This window comes from Pagrus major, chromosome 23, assembly GCF_040436345.1.
Source record: "Pagrus major chromosome 23, Pma_NU_1.0".
Classification (NCBI taxonomy): domain Eukaryota; kingdom Metazoa; phylum Chordata; class Actinopteri; order Spariformes; family Sparidae; genus Pagrus; species Pagrus major.
In genome coordinates, this window is record NC_133237.1 from 15,847,405 (window position 1) to 15,863,435 (window position 16,031).

Here is a 16,031-nt window from a genome sequence, read left to right on the forward strand (position 1 = left end):
ATTTCTCACAGGCTGCTGTGATTAATGTGATTCAGACAGGCTTGCCGTACCAAAGCAAGTGAACTCAAACTGTCTTGGATTTGTCCAGGAAAAAGACTGCAGAGACAGTTCAATTAAACACAGCACTTATTAGTGTCAGCTGGTTCTAGTATTGAAACCTCAAAACTGCTGCTAACCTCTCAGCTCACCCCAGTGTTAACACAAACTGGGAGAGAGCACCTTTGACAATCTATCCCCAGTTTGGGGAGGGTGACCAACAAGAATGTGTGCCAGGCGTACAGACTAGGGGCTTTTAGGGGCACAGAGCGAACTGAGGACTTGACACAGACAAACGGTGTTACATCACCTGGCAATGACCAATCATCACTTCCTCTTTTACTCAAGTGAAATTTAAGGCATTGGTGCATCTGGCTCCCTCCTCTGGCAGGACACGATACACAACATCCCGCCTGCCATCTACAGAACTCGCAGTGTTTAGTTCTGGATTGTCCAGCTGCTTTCCCGTAATTGAATCAACACGGCCAGTTTGTGTATGAAAGGGCCACTGTGGTGATAAACACTAGTTTCTTGTGTTTTAGAAATTGACCTGACCCAAAACCAGCTGTGAAAAACAGGTGGTCGTCCAGTTAGAGCTCAACTTAGCCTTGTTGGTTTTTAAGTTCAGCAGGTCCCACGCTGTGCCAAAAATACCTGGAGAGAGGGGAGAGAGGGATGCATGTATTGTGCCACAGAGGGGGGTGTGATGCACTCAATGCCACGTACAGCTGGACTGACTAGGAAGCCACACTTTTGCAAACTGCCTCATTTTATCTGTCCAAAGGGGCAAAAAAAAGACAAAAAAGACTCATTTGACTTCTGGGAAATCTTTTCTCATGGTTCGATTAAGCAGGCAACATGCACTTACAGTACCACACACTATATTCCTTAAATGTTTTAGCACATGTTACTGCCAAGTCTTTAAAGCTAGTTCGCTCTTATTTTTCTGCAAGGGTCAATTTCGCTGTCAGGGTCCTTCCAGGCTTGTGTTGCTCACTGCTAATGCATGTGTGATGCTGACTGCCATCTCCACAGAGGAGAGGTAGGGGAGTGGGAGAGGATCGTCGCAACACAAGAAACATTCCCTCAAGAGACTCCTCCATCTCTCCTCCTGCTTTTACGTTGATGGTCTTACTCTTCCATCGCCCAGTCTTAGAGATAATCAGTTATTGCTGTTTTATATTGTTGTCTTTTTTTTTTTGCTGTTGTTCAGACGAGACATTTTTTCTGATGTTGAAGTTGCTTCTTGTGTTCTGCGATGGCTGCTCTGCACTCAGCTTTCTGCCGCCGAGGACAAGTCTTTTGAGGGACTGAGGAGAAGACGAGAGGGAGAGATTTGGGGGGTCGTCTAGGGTGGTGGTTTCCAACCCCTGGGGGGTTAGGATGAATCAGAAGGGTCACAAGATGATTACACTGATAACGTTTTAACACAATTATGTAATTTTATTTTACTTTTCCCATGGACTGTGGTGATCCCTAAACTTTTCATAGTGCCGCCATGAGGTTTTTAAATGTCTCTTTAACTAATGGATGGATATCAACAAAATTCTGTACAGATTCTTGTTGCCCTCAGGATTATTTCTGCATCTAGTGCCATCATCAGGACCCAATTTTAATCTTAATACTTTGGTTTATGACCAATAACCGCATAGCCAATGACACCTCCATCAGCCTCAGCTGTATTTTGGATTTTGGGCCAATTAGCACATTTTAGCATGCTAATATGCTAAGCTTAGATGGTGAGATAGGTAAATATTTACCTCACTGCATTTAGCTTAAAACACTGCTGTGGCCAAGTATAGTCTCTACTAGCATGGTTGTAGACTCTTGTGAAATATTAATTTGTTCAGAGCTGAGAAACCTTCGTAATGAAAGGGAAAACAAAATGACTGGTTGAGCTGCTAACAGCAATATGTATAAACTAACGCCATAAACTGTGAAGAGGGAGCAGTGTTATAGTCAAGACTACGTATAGCAAGACTCAAGGGGTTGAGACTAAGACATGACTGAGACACAGCAGGGTGTGAGTCCTGCATGTGTGACAGACTTACAATCAAATGCGGAACATGCAAATCATAGACGCTACTTAAATCGATCAAAGAATCCAATTGACCTTCCATCCATGTAAAACAATACAATTTTGTGTGCAAGCATCAGGTTTTCTGGGTGAAACATCCTTAAAGGGTGCAATATGTACGAATTTTAGTTGAAAACATTCAAAATTTTAATAAAATTATCATTGGATATGAACAACAGTTATGACATCTATGTATTGTGTTGCAAAGATATACACTGAAGTTAGCATGCTAACCAGCTAGCCCCAACCGGTAGTTGTACTAGTGGTGTGAACGCCAACACTTGGACTGCTAGCTGCATGGCTAGCTGAGCTAACTAGCTTACGGCAGCTACAGTTAGCAGCATTAAGTGGTTACTCTAGCAATATGCTGACTCCTATTTGTTTTGAATTAGACAGGTGATCAAATCTTACATATTGCACCTTTAAGTACAGAACATGTTAAACAGTCACCCTGTAAAATGATGCTGAAACGATTCCTTCAAAATTGTTAGACTGGTCTCAAGACCAAGACCGATCTAGAGTACTATAACACTACAAGAGAGGTAGTAAGTACAGTTGAGTATTTTTTTTATTTCAAGAGGGTCACAAGCCAAAAGATTGGATACCACTGCCCTAGGAGGGAAATCTGGTTTATGGGGTTGTCCAGTGGACCAAATGAAATCACATTCCTCCACAAAATGAGGATTATTTCGAGAGGGTGTGCCTAAAATACACGTTGGTGTTTCGTGTCCTGACACAAAATTATCTTTGTGCCAAATTAGATGCGCAAACTTTGCTTCCTTTGTTCTGACTTTCAATTTCCACAGTGAGTTAAAGGGAAACCACAGAGCTATAACATCCAACTGTGAAATGGCGGGCAGCGCTGGGAAAGTGTGTGAGCGAGGAGAGGAAGGATTGGCTGAATGAATAAATGAATGGACAGGCGACAGGGAGAGAGAGAGATGAGGGAAGAGGCGTTGTGCCAGGAGGAGAAAAAGAGGCAGAGGATAGCTGTGCCGTGCAGCCGCCCTCCATCTGGCCACCTACCCAGCAAACGGCCCTCTCAGCTCTGAAGTCACTGGCTGTGCTGTGCCCAATGTGGCAGCCACTCACAAGGCATACCAGCCTGCAGAAAACTAGGCCACTGAACTCTGTCTGCCCTCTGGCTTTTTTATTTTTTCATAGATTAAACCCAAAAGGCTCAACTCCCCCACCTCCCGGCCACAAAGCTTTTATTTCACCAGAGATTCACAGTAAACAAAAACAAATATAACCCTCCCTGTCTGAGGATGAGCTTTGTGTCGGGCTGCAAAGCTGCATACCTGCGTTTCTCCCTCAGTAATTCTTACTCATCATTATCTCAGACGACCCATCCCCCTCCTCTTCCTCACCACACACACACACACACACACACACCAGTAGCCTGTCTCCGGGTTCAGAATCTCTCGTTGTGAGTGGACAGTTCTGGCATGTGATGTCATCAGAAACAGGTGTTAAGTAGGCTAGACATGGTTTCCGTGGCAACAGTGAAACCCACAGATGCGGCGACTCTCCTCCTCCCTGTCGGTCTGTCTCTCCTCTGCAGGTCGAAGGCAGGGCCAGAGACTCAGCGCGGCGGCAGAAAGCTGATCAATAAGACGACACGGATCCTCCTGGGGTCCACAACTTTTTCAATATTAAATAAGCTGTATGATCCATTAACCCTTTGAGCTCAGTCTGTAATAAACTGCACTTTTGTTCCCCTCATAGCGTGTGTAGATACGGGGATGCTACCACATCCTGTCTCAGTGTAGAGCGTTATTCATCAGTTGTTTTGGGAACCAAGAATAATTGTAAAAAAAATCATCCTCAGTTGCTGAAAATGTCTGAATTTAAAATCTTATTTTTCTTTTTTTTTATATATATATATATATATATTATAAAAGCGGTACTTGCTTGCTCCTGGAGATTTTAAAGTAACCCTCACTTAATGCTATGAAAAGTTGAACAGAAATCCAGGGCACGAAATTTGCGTTAGCTAGCTAGGTCGGTGTCATTGTTAAGGGGTGCCATTGACTGAAGTGCCACAGTGTTGCACAAAGGGTTAATGATAAGACTAAGGCCACGCAAGGCCTGTTCCAAGTTATGTTTTTTGCACATTTGTGAGATATTATGTCAGTATTTTAAGTTTTCCAAGTGCCTTTTTATTATAGGTAAAATATAGAAGCTATACACTATATGAAAAAAAAAATGATTATATGAAAATATATTTTTTCCTGGCATCATGTTCTGTGGTTGAACATGCAGAATTTTAGAGTTGTAAAAGTCTCCAATTGGTACAACATAGCGGTGTTCTCCTGTTTTAGAGGAATTTTATTACGATATTGATAATAATGTCAATGAAAAGGAAAATGTTTAATAAAGTTGTATTTGATACGACATGCGTGTTTCATTTCTGATCAAAGTATGCAATAAAATGACATTTATGGAGATGCACATATACATATTCAAGACATCATCCAGGTAAAGTGATTCTGCCTCTTTAGTCTGACATGTACGCACTTCATCTGAATAAAAACAATCATATTGCCCTGATTAATAGTTAACAAGCAGTTTCAGCTATATAAGATTTCACATATAGATATAAAAAGGCAAAGTCAAGGCTAAAGAAAAAGAAGGCTTTATTGGGTTATAATTTACAGAGGATGGGGAGGGGAAAGACAGGACGGGCATCATTTCATACTTCATGTTTCTGTTTTCTCCTGCTTTTCTTGTTGTGTCTGAATATTTAGTTCCTCATCTAGACGCTCTTTAGCTCGAACCACCTGGTGACAAATGGTAATGAAAGGAAAGACACTTTTAAAACAACAAAATTACGCTGCGATTCACACAGAGCAGAGAGGACTGGGTAAGAGATAAAATCAGTAACAACCATCGTTTAAAATGCGACACGGTTCAAAGAGTGGCTTCCTCCCACACACTGGGGGCCACATGACTCATAATTTGATATTTAACATGGACACAAAGGTGGAAAGAGAACCGATCATTGTTTGTTTGGATGCTATGAGCATAATAACAGAGTGGCTGAGGTCACTGTTGAGCATCATTGCTCCCATCTGAACAAGCTGCAATATCAGGCATTTTACATGACTGAATGCTGTCCAACAATAAACAGCTAATTGATGAAGCAGAAAAATGAATGTTTATGAATCTGGTAATTAAGTGTCAATCGGTCAATTATGCCATTTTTAATCCAAAGTTGACATTGTTTGGGACGTCTTAGTTATGACTCGATCAAAACACTTTATGACAGTGGGTACTCTTGGAATATAGCGCTGTTTAATATCTTCATCTTTAATTCATCCAACTTCAAGACTATTTACCTTAATGTGTTAACATCACATTCAACTGTCATATGTGGTATGATAATAAGGCTTACTATGGCATGTTTATGTTGTCTTTGTTAATGTCCAGTTAAAATAACAAAGACAAACAACACCAACTTTACATTAAAACTAACATAGCTGAACAAATGACACTCACATTAGAAAAACACAATGTGAACAATGCAACTAAATTCTGCTTTAATAAAAGCAAAGTGAATGTGTCACATCCTAACGTACAGAATACTTACTTTTGATTGTATGTAAAATGAACCGCCCACTGACTTGTCATTGACTTTAAAAAGGTGCTCGTAGTTCTGGAAGAGATGATCACTTAAGTGTTAGTGCTCAAGTAGTATTTGATCATCACTTTAATATCACAGCAAAGACACATAGACACATTTTTTCATCACTGTTACAGCAGAAGGTACAGAAAAATGTAGATAAGGTTGACGAATGGTCAAATAAACACATGAATGTGAAATTGCTGCAAAATCTTGGATAGGGACTTTGCAGCTCTGTTATACAGAAGCAGTGTGTTTATCCATTATTTTCTAAGGTATGACTAAGCAATATTTTACAACCACACAAATCCAAAGGGTGACTGTTTCAGCTGAAAACATTTTGAGTTGGGAAAATTATTTTATAGCAATCCATTTCCTCCACAGTTTGGACTAATGAGCTCCACAGTTTGTGGAGTTTAGGTGATAATAAAACCAAAAAGATAGCACATGTAGGCTACAGTGAATCGAAAGATATTTGACATGTCTAGAAAACAAGATAAAAAGAGTGTTTGTACCTTCTGAATCTCCTCAGGAGTGAGCGTGGAGATGTTGAGGATTTGCTGCGCCTCTTGCAGAGTCATCCCGGTGATGCTCGAGGCCGCAGCAGAGTGCTGAGCTGAACTGCCCCTGGCCTTCGCTGCTGCTTGACTGGCTGTGAGAGAAAACACAACACACACACAAATACTTCAATTCATTCAACAAACCTAAAAGAATGTGAAAGTAAAGGTTATCTCACAAAGAGCTACTACCTAGGCTGGGTGAAACTTTATTATTTCTGCAAGCTCCTATCTGAATGATGTGATATTATATTATTTTTCACATTTGATTCATTCTGAGCAGGTTGTAATATTATTAAGAGTATATTATGAATTAGTCTGATGTAATTGATAACACCGGAGCACGGTTCATTACTTTGATGACTTATTGTGTTTACTTAAATGAATGTCAGAAACTTCTGGAAAAAGGCCCATCACAGTATTCCTAAACCAGAACAGCCAAAACTTCAAGACATACTCGATTTACAATAATGTAGAACAGGTAAAGAAGAAAATATCTAGCTTCTTTGGTTAAACAAATTACTACTGAACAACAACAAGTGTCTGTAAATCTGATTAATGCACATTATGTCTCAGCAGCACCACCCTACATACCACATTATGAACTATTAGAGTCATGTAGTGGATCATACCTGCATATTCTTGCTGTAAGGCACGAGCAAAGGCACGTCCCACCACCTGTGCTCCCATCACAATGATCTGTGCAAGATATTTAGCCTGCAGAGGAGATGAAGCGCAGTAAATCACAAAAATCAGACATCTGTCCAAAGAAAATGAAGCTGATGTCAGACCAGAAGGAGGTGTCTGCAGGTGCGGATGAGGGAGGCACCTTCAGTACAGCTGTGAGCAATGTGACAGCCTTTCCATACACACATTCTTAACTGAGCTACCTCACATTTGGTCCTTTAAGTTCTCCCTAAATCCATTTAAATGTCCCTGGAAGTAAGTCAGGACAGCCACCTTATGTAACGGTGCTGGAAAAGCTACGCATGCTAATGCTACCTAGCATAACACTCTGTCTGTGTCTCGCTAACGTCAGCTATGAGTTTGGAAATACAAACGCGACCACTATAAAGTTCATTCTTACCATTTTATGATACCACACAGGTCCCCTCAGACAGTGAGCGCCGTCTGTTTTCACACATGTACACCAATGAAGGTTATTGCAGGGTCAAAGTTCAAGGAAGCATCGAGAACACAAAATTCAAGATAAGCCAGCAGCACGGCCGAGATTCATAACACTGACACCTAGTGGCAGGGAGTCAAACTGCAGCCTACATTGACTTAATGAGCTTTCAAATAGTTAAGAAACAGCTGGTGAGAGGAGAAAAATAACATTCATTTCATTTAAAGGTAGTAGGATGAGCAAATGTATGAGAGGAAACTATTCTGCAATAATTAATATTTACAATCCCGGAATAGATTATGGAAGATGATGATGATGATGATGATGGAGGGAAGTTTAACTATCTATTTTATTTTGAAAGCGTCACCCAAAGTGTTTGCAGGTCTGCCTCAAAGCTAGTGTGAGAATGTATTATGTTATAATTAGGGATGCATGATGTTGATGTAAATATTCCATTATTGGGTCAATAGTTTCTGTCCATTATATATTGTGCATTCCCTGATTATAATAATCATCATAAATTCATGGTAAATTTATAGTTAATTAAACCTAATTTAATTTTTATTTCACTGTTTACAATGATATGCATTATAAACCATTTATTAACCATTATTAGTAGTATTATAAACATCTGATGCAACTTTACCTTAATCAATTGCTTAAAAATGGCGTATAATGCATTTCATTGTTTGTTTACAGTGAATTAACTATTAAGTTTGATATACTGTAAAAAAAAATTGTGTTTATTTCAATGTGTTGTCCCTGGTTAGATGTTAAAAAGGCACCCTAAAACTATAATAAAACAATGTTTTACATGGAATTAAAAAAGTCCCCATTTACTTCAGTTGTTAAGGAAATTGCTGCAATGCTGTTCTGCTGTGAAGCTCCAGAAATGTTTTGCGAACTAAGAAATGTGAGTAGATAAAGACCTAACCAATCAGAAAAGGTGACTTAAACACAAACAGACAAGTAGTACACTGGGTTCAAAAGGTGTTTATTGTAAGACAGCGTTGAAAAAAATCCACAAACCTTTACTCCAGAAAGACAGAATAAACAACAATGCTTTATTCAATGTATAAAAAGGAAGTCCTTTCTTTAACACAATGGAAGTTAATCCAATCCCAACTTTTTGAAGTATAGCATCCGAGAATCACAAGCACATACAGTATACATCACACAAACACTGACGACACCTGCAGTTCACAACATGATGTGCACGACCATGCATGGCTGAAGGATTTCAGTCCATCAGAGGTTGTAAACAAACTTGGTGGGTTCAAGCCTGGATTATTGTTATTGATATTGCTGTAGCCCTGATTGGTAGATTACATGATGGCTGTTATGGCTGCATTGTAAGTTATTAATACTGTACTGTTGTTGTCTAATTAACACCATGATTACTCAGTCCTAGTAAACATAAGATAAGAAAATTAGCTAATTTAAGTGATAAATATTACCGAAACCAACAAAAGATCATTACTAAAAACTGCCCAGCTAACAAGAAAGGAAACAATCGTCTCAGAGTATACAAAAGGCCCCTCTGGTTTGGCTTTTAATGCATAACAACATCTCAGTTTCATTGACCTTTAACCCCGACTTATGGCAAAACATTCAATCAAATCAAACTTGTACACATACAGTAACACATTATAATGTTAAAATCGTTGTTTAGTGAACTTAATGTCATTAGAAATTCCAGTTCATGGCCAAACATGAACACTGGTGACCCTGTTGTATCCTCGGTGTGGTTTTTGCTGCTGAAGGCTTGAACATGTTACAGTGATTGTGTTTGTTTTTTACCTGATTGAACAGGAAGACGAAGGTTTTTGTTATCATATGCATGACGTTCACTATTTATTTTTTTAAACATCTTTAAAGACACATTGTGACTGAGCGTGCTCTTAAGACTGGCCAGTAGAAAAAAAAGCAAGCAGTGGTCCACTGTGGAGGTAAATGTGCACACAGATAACAACTTTGTATGCGATGGTATCACAACCTGGCTTCTTTGAGATCAGGAAATAACAGACTGGGCACAAGAGGAGACCATTATCATTATCATGCTTACACCATGACCACATACCACGGACAGAAAGAGAAGCTGTGCTAAAATCCATTTGTAATAACAGTTATTTGTCATCAGCGTAACTGGTAATGTAGCATAAAGCAGAAGTATTATTGCTTTGATTGCCTGCTATTTAATAATTCATCTTGCACTGACTGCTGTGTTGTCATCTTGTATGGTGGGATTTCATTTCCAGTCTACATTAATATAACAAAGCAATTACTACATCAGATTTATCCCAGAAATATCTATCTAAATTTACATGCAGTCTGACATGATGCACACCAACTACTAAACATGACATTCGATCTTCTAAACCTTAACAGATGCTGTGATACGTACTGATATCAGAAGGTGTTGTGGTTATTGTAATTTTCTTTCCCAGAATCATTTATACTCTCACGTTGTACAGTATTCTTTGTGTGTGCAGTTCGCTGCTGAGATGTTGACTGATTGAGCTCAGAGGTTGTTTGGGTGGCACCATCGCACGCACAAATGGCAACTTTACATTTGATCCGCTCTCTCATCTCTCCTGTTGTTGGCACCGTGATCGAACCAAAGGCAAGATGAGGTCCCCTCTAGTCATCCTGGACCACACAAAGGCAACCGTTAGCAAAGGCGGATCATGGACATGTAATGAGTTTGAATTACCTGAACATCTTGGACGTTAAGCTCTTATTACATCTTAACAACTCTGGTACGAGAAAAAAGTTAAAGCAGCTACAAAGAACTTTCATTTTTGTTTTGTGATTATGGCGACCCCTGTGGTCAAAAATGGTATGTGCAGCACCGTCTCCCGTCATAAAGATCTTGGTCTGGCTAGAGCCTGCTTTTGTTTTGGAGTACTATTCTTCCTCTTTTTTCATCACAGCAGTTTGCAGGATGCATAGCGATGGTGAAACAAAGTCAGCTATGCTTGAATGCTGTTCATACATCTATGTTAGCCGACATGTGGCTTACAGCTAACAGATTTGGTTGCTTGTTAATGGCAATTATCTTGAAAAAACCTAAGTTATCAACATAACATAATGTTAGGATTTTGCTGGGAATCTCCTGAAGAAACCCTACTACAGCTAATCTTTGGACGTTTGAAGTCATGACTTGAAAACAAGATTGGTCCTTTATAATATGAAACAAACAAAACCATAAATAAACTAACCTCTGCAAAACTAATTATCAGGAGAATCTATATGAGCAGTTTTTCCTGCAAAGATGTTGCAGATTCTTGCACATTTTTAGAGGTGGGACACCTCTTTCCTGTCACATTCACTCACCCACTCGTCCTCGTCGACCCCCTCGAAGGACTCCTGCGGCAGCGGGTCGTCCATGTTCCCCAACTTAGCCACCATGGCACTGAGCAACTGGGCGACAAGAACACAAATATGCATGTTAACACATATCAGAAAACATTTGATTCAGCAACTACTACATGTACACGCAGATTTTCACATGGATAATATGCATTGCTGACACACTAAATGTGGAAAGTGTTTCAGCTCCTCCGCACCTCGTCTTTCTTCTGTTCATCAGTCTTCTCCTCCAGGTAAACAGATGAGGGCAGGTACTTTCTGACTGGAGCCTCTTTGGGGGCCTCACTCACTGAACAAAAACAAAAGAACACACAAAGCATCACACCAGGATCCAGTACTGACATGTAGACTACAGAGGCAAGCATATTCATCTAGAGGGAGCTATGGTAGACAAGATCACGAGATATGTTTATGTATTCAGGCTCTCTGGTATGTGTCCGCACCTGGCGTCATGTCTTTAGGCTTCAGGCTGATCTTTTTGTGATGTCCGTTCATGCCAGCCAACCAGGCGGAGGCAGACAGTGCTGGTTCCCAACAGACGGCTGTGTCGGTGTACACATCGTCCTGGAAAAACTCTTTCTGCGGAGTCACACACACAGAGTTACAACTTCTTTAGTTTAAGCCACAGAAGTTTATTACAGGGTGTCTTCAGGTATCAGACATTTCAATTCAGCACTTTTCAAGATTTCTTCAAGAATTTAAGACTTATTCTTGGACAAATTATTTTTTTCCTAATCAAACACTGCAGGGAAGTATAAAATGATGTAGTATACACTGTATGTGGTCCTGTTCAGAGGGAGTTTGTATGTAGAATTATGGCTATCAGAGTGAGTTAGATTAATCTACCTTAGGTGCACTTCGTAGTTTTGAGGAAGAAATTTTAATCAGAAGAGAAAGATCTTCTATGACTGATTGTTTATGGCTAAACAAACTAAATAAACAAACTCTCTTTATTTTCATGACTGAATAAACAAACTGACCTTAAAGGACAACACAGTTTCATACTGTTTTACTTTGTTTATATGTGGCGGACCCTGCCACCTTTCTAGCGTCAAACAGTGTTCTGGGGACCTTATTTTCCACTGAGAACAGCTTGTTTGACTGAAACAAGCTGAATATGTTTGGGTTGTGGACAAAACAAGACATCTGAGGATGTCATCTTTGGCTTTAGGGAAACACTGATCGACATTTTTCATTTTTCTGACATTTTATAAAACAATCAATTAATTAAGATAATAATCAACAGATTAAGCCCTAGAAAGACGTTTGAAGGACCTGCAGACACCGCCTATTAGAAATATGGAAAATAACGAAGTATGAGTGTAGTTGTCTCACCTTGACCCGCGGCACTCTGAAGGCCACTGGCTCTATGGTGGTCTTGGTGAGCATGAGTCCAATAGCTATCTCCACATCGCGCACGTTGCACTCCTTCTTGGGCAGAAAGGCCAAGCCCTGCAGACAGGAACCAATCAGGAAGATGGCAGAGGTTTAAAAGAGAGCACTGTAACCACTTATCACTTTGGCTGTCCATGTGAACAGATGGATGGCGACTGATAGTGAAAGGGAGTTCAGCTCAGTACCTTGTGCGGCTCAGGAGAGTTAAAACTGCTGCACTGCATAAAGTGCGGAGCCTCAGGCATCACCTCATAAATGTGCACTCTGGTGTCACCCTGGAAAAGCAAATGAAACACACAGTTTGCTTCTAATTCTGATTTTCCTCTCAGTTTTGGTTCAAATGTAACTTTTTTTGTGTTATTATGTGCTTACTTTCCCAGTGAGGATGACCACACTGGTGTCGGGGTCATAAAAAGGGATGAGGGTGGAGGGGGACACGTCTACCATGGCGCTGGCTATGGAACCAGTGGACAGGGAGTCAGTGGAGTACAGGTAGAGTCCTCTCTCACTGCGACTGAAGGAGGACGACAAGAAAAAGGTGAGCTTTTCTTTTGACTGAATACTGTGAATTATGATGCCTTTAAATTCAGAAGCAGAAAAACTGTTTAGCCTTCTGTATAATGATATCACTCTTAAGGATATATATAAATACGGATATTTTTGCCTGCTTTATCTGTTCCATGTGTCATACCTGTCAAACCCTGACACCAGCAGGTACTTGCCGTCACACACCCACACCACACGAGCTCCTCTGTGGCCCTCAGGACCTGGGCCCTCCTGAGAGAAAGAAAACAGCAAGTGTAAAGTTTTAATTAGTGACTGAAAACGATTAAATTTCATTCATTAATGTAATTCATTGCTTAATTTACAAACCTGCACTGGGTCAGTAGACTTGCGGGGGTCATAGATGCGAACTTTCCCGTCTTTGCACACTGTGGCCAGGAGCTTTCCATCTGGGCTCCATGCCATCCCAAAGATCTGAATATAACCCACAAACGGACAGAAGGAGAAAAAGGACGAAGTAGAAGAACGCTAAGCAAACCAATATATATATATATATAAATGTCCAAACAGTCTACATGTGGCATTTGACTTATTTAGCCGTGTTTTCCAAGATTTAATGACAATTTGGATCTTGGTCACCCACCTGGTCCTGGTGTCCACTGAGGATTTTGACCTCATCTCCACTGTCCACGTTCCACAGTCTGACTGTGAGGTCATAGGATGAAGACACCAGCAGTCCGCTGGCCAGAGGGTGGTACTTGATGGAGTAAATCTTCTCAGTGTGGCCTACAAGGGGTCGCAGCAGCTGTCAGTCAACTTGACTTTATTGTAACTAACATTATTGTCCTTTCTCTATCAACATAATCTTTTCAGAGATGTCTTGCAAGAGGGACCGGTCCTACCTTGCAAGATGACTTCAGGCTCAGTCAGCATCTCTGTCAGCCCTCCTTCTGGTATCTGCCACACCCGGATCTTTGCATCATCACCAGCTAGTCAGGAGAGAGGCGGATACACACATCAAATCACACGTTATTAGGACAGACAGTGAGCAGTTAGAAGAGCATCCAGCTGCAAATATTCACATTTAAACAGCAAATGTATTCACTCACCAACTGCAAGCTGATGTGTGTCAAAGGGGTCCCAGGAGAAGTCAACCACATTTACAGAGTTCTGGATGGTGGGTATGGATGTGTCTGGTAGCCTGCCAGGCTGAGAGCGCTGAGGGGAGAAGAAAAATCGCACAGTAGTTTCATTTCAAAAGTGGGAAAAAAATTGACAACCACAGCTTTTCAACATGACATAAACTTTTTTTTTTTTTTAATTTACAGCTGCTGTCGTACCTCAAGGATGGCGATCTGGCCCCCGGAGATGGCGAGGGGCACTGCCACGCGCTGGCTGTTGGCACAGAAGCCGTCAGACTCGCCTGGTGTAGTGAGGTTGAGGCCTCGCAGGTTAGTGATGTGTGTGTCCCGGTGCATCACTGCACCCTGGATGTGACGGAACTTGGAGGTTGGCCCTGAATCACAGATAATTCAACAAAGAATGATTATTATAAAATGACAGACACCATGATGAATAATGAGAGGCTTTGTGTGTCTGTGTGTTTATACCCAGCAGGCTTTGGATGGCCTTGGCGCTCTGGCTGGGACTGGGGCTGGGGAGGAAGCCGGAGGAGAGGCCTGAGGTGGAGGAGGGAGAGCGGGACGGGGCAGCACTGCTGCTGGGAGTGCTCAGAGGACTACTGGAGGTGGAGCAGCCACGTGCCGGATCCTGTAGGACAGTAGAGTAGCTGTTAGCTTGTCAAAATAAAAAAAAACATTTACTTGTAGAGTTATTCCCAATGGGAGGTCAGTGTGCATCTCTCACCTCCTTGCTCCCTCTGCTGGCCAGCTCCTTCTTTGCAGGCATCTCTTTTGCTGGTGCAGCCTTCGGTTTGGGCTGCTTGTCTGGGTTCAAGCTGACTTTCTCCACCTGAGTTCAACACAGCTAAATGTTTGAGGCATCCGCACAGTATGACGACCAGATAAACTTGTTGAGTGGAGATTTTTTTACCTGCTTGTTCCCTCCCTGCCACCACTCGTCAGCAACCATGGCTGGAGTTGTGCCCACTGTATCTGGGTAAAGGTCGTCATGAAACTCCTGGCCTGATTGCTGGAAGACAACGCAGCACACACAGATATGCATACATGAAAACACCACCCAAACAAGAACATTATGTCAGTATTTAACGAAAACACACCTTGCGAGGGACTTGATAGCTGATTGGCACGATGCAGCTGTCTGTCAGCTGAAGAACGCGCATCACTTCGCAGGACATGACATCCAACGCCAGCTTGGGCACCATGGCAACTCCTCGTGTCGAGATGTCCGTCAGACAGTGGCTCACTAAAGATTTAGAGAGAGAAAAGAAGAGAGGGAGATCAGATCATAGAAGGGGGTCGCTGTCAAAGTCTGACCATACAGATAACAGACGAGCAAGCCTTACCCTGCGAGAGGAGAGGCTCAGAGGACGACACCTCAAAGCAATCAACCACCGTGTCTCCCTGTGCAGAAGAAGATCAGTAAACATCAGTAAACAAACATTTCAGGAATTAATATTTAATATTCAACCCATTCCTTAAAAGTTTCCACCTGGGAGAATGCATAAAAAAGGGTCATTCATCGGTATCTTACCATGCCGGCCAGTATGAGCAGCCCAGTGTCATCATCAAACAAAGGGATCAGTGTCCTGAAAACAAACAGACACGAGAGGAAAAGCAACATAAAACACACATTCAAATGTTGCTCAGGAATGTAGTACATTGTCTATTACATAATCACTGTAGATGAGTCAAAGTAGGTTGAGGTTTTACAAAGGCGCCACTAGGTGGAGCAGTAAGCTCAACTTTAGGGCAAAACTTATCTGCAGGTTAAGGAAACCTTTGGGGAAAAAACTTGGTTGAACATGAGAAGTTAAACAAACACAAAGTCAGTCACATTCACTGGTTTGCATTCCTTGGTGCTTTTAAAATGAACAATAAGACACTAAGAAGATTATTATCAAAGAAGGAAATGGCACAAAACCAATGAGAAATATGTTTCCAAGTGCTTATGTTGTCAAAAGACAAAGAAAAACAGGCCTGAGGCGAGAACCGCAACTGATTATTAAATTAATTCTTGCTTAATCTGCTCGGAATGTTTTCAATGAATTAATGCAATTATAAAGTTTATTTGTTTAGCACCTTTCATGCTACAAATGCAGCTTAAAGTGCTTCACAACAAAAAGGTATTACTTGAGGAAAATAAAAACTAACTTCATAATTAATCTTATATTAAGATTATAATCTATAAAATGAGAGT

The 16,031-nt window shown here is 41.1% G+C and overlaps 2 protein-coding genes across 2 annotated transcripts in view; both read right to left on the reverse strand.

The window, feature by feature from the left end:
- Positions 1–4,735: 4,735 nt before the first annotated feature.
- Positions 4,736–7,466, reverse strand: pam16 (presequence translocase associated motor 16). The gene is made up of 5 exons (XM_073494475.1): positions 7,383–7,466; positions 6,928–7,012; positions 6,254–6,390; positions 5,706–5,771; positions 4,736–4,896 (listed from the first exon to the last, which is right to left on the reverse strand). Exons 1-5 carry the CDS (start codon positions 7,383–7,385, stop codon positions 4,816–4,818), a joined length of 372 nt encoding a protein of 123 aa, XP_073350576.1. The 5' UTR covers positions 7,386–7,466; the 3' UTR covers positions 4,736–4,815.
- A 928-nt stretch (positions 7,467–8,394) lies between these two features.
- coro7 (coronin 7) overlaps positions 8,395–16,031 on the reverse strand; it is a 112,711-nt gene continuing 105,074 nt past the window's right edge. The window contains exons 10-28 of the mRNA XM_073494472.1: positions 15,366–15,420; positions 15,178–15,235; positions 14,932–15,077; positions 14,745–14,843; positions 14,559–14,663; positions 14,303–14,462; positions 14,033–14,208; positions 13,802–13,910; positions 13,595–13,681; positions 13,336–13,478; positions 13,062–13,166; positions 12,880–12,965; positions 12,561–12,702; positions 12,374–12,463; positions 12,129–12,245; positions 11,237–11,372; positions 10,991–11,082; positions 10,758–10,844; positions 8,395–10,070 (exon numbers count right to left, since the gene is read on the reverse strand). Coding sequence (XP_073350573.1) covers positions 10,062–10,070; positions 10,758–10,844; positions 10,991–11,082; positions 11,237–11,372; positions 12,129–12,245; positions 12,374–12,463; positions 12,561–12,702; positions 12,880–12,965; positions 13,062–13,166; positions 13,336–13,478; positions 13,595–13,681; positions 13,802–13,910; positions 14,033–14,208; positions 14,303–14,462; positions 14,559–14,663; positions 14,745–14,843; positions 14,932–15,077; positions 15,178–15,235; positions 15,366–15,420 — 2,002 coding nt within the window. The 3' untranslated portion in view covers positions 8,395–10,061. The remainder of the gene's footprint in view (positions 10,071–10,757; positions 10,845–10,990; positions 11,083–11,236; positions 11,373–12,128; positions 12,246–12,373; positions 12,464–12,560; positions 12,703–12,879; positions 12,966–13,061; positions 13,167–13,335; positions 13,479–13,594; positions 13,682–13,801; positions 13,911–14,032; positions 14,209–14,302; positions 14,463–14,558; positions 14,664–14,744; positions 14,844–14,931; positions 15,078–15,177; positions 15,236–15,365; positions 15,421–16,031) is intronic.

Bases quoted from the DNA above. Each gene is read 5' to 3' on its own strand.
- pam16 (XM_073494475.1), bottom strand. The intron at 5,772-6,253 runs GTACAAACACTC...CATCTCTTCCAG, and splicing joins CTCCTGAGGAGATTCAGAAG to AACTACGAGCACCTTTTTAA. The intron at 4,897-5,705 runs GTAAGTATTCTG...ATTTGTCACCAG, and splicing joins CATTTTACATACAATCAAAA to GTGGTTCGAGCTAAAGAGCG.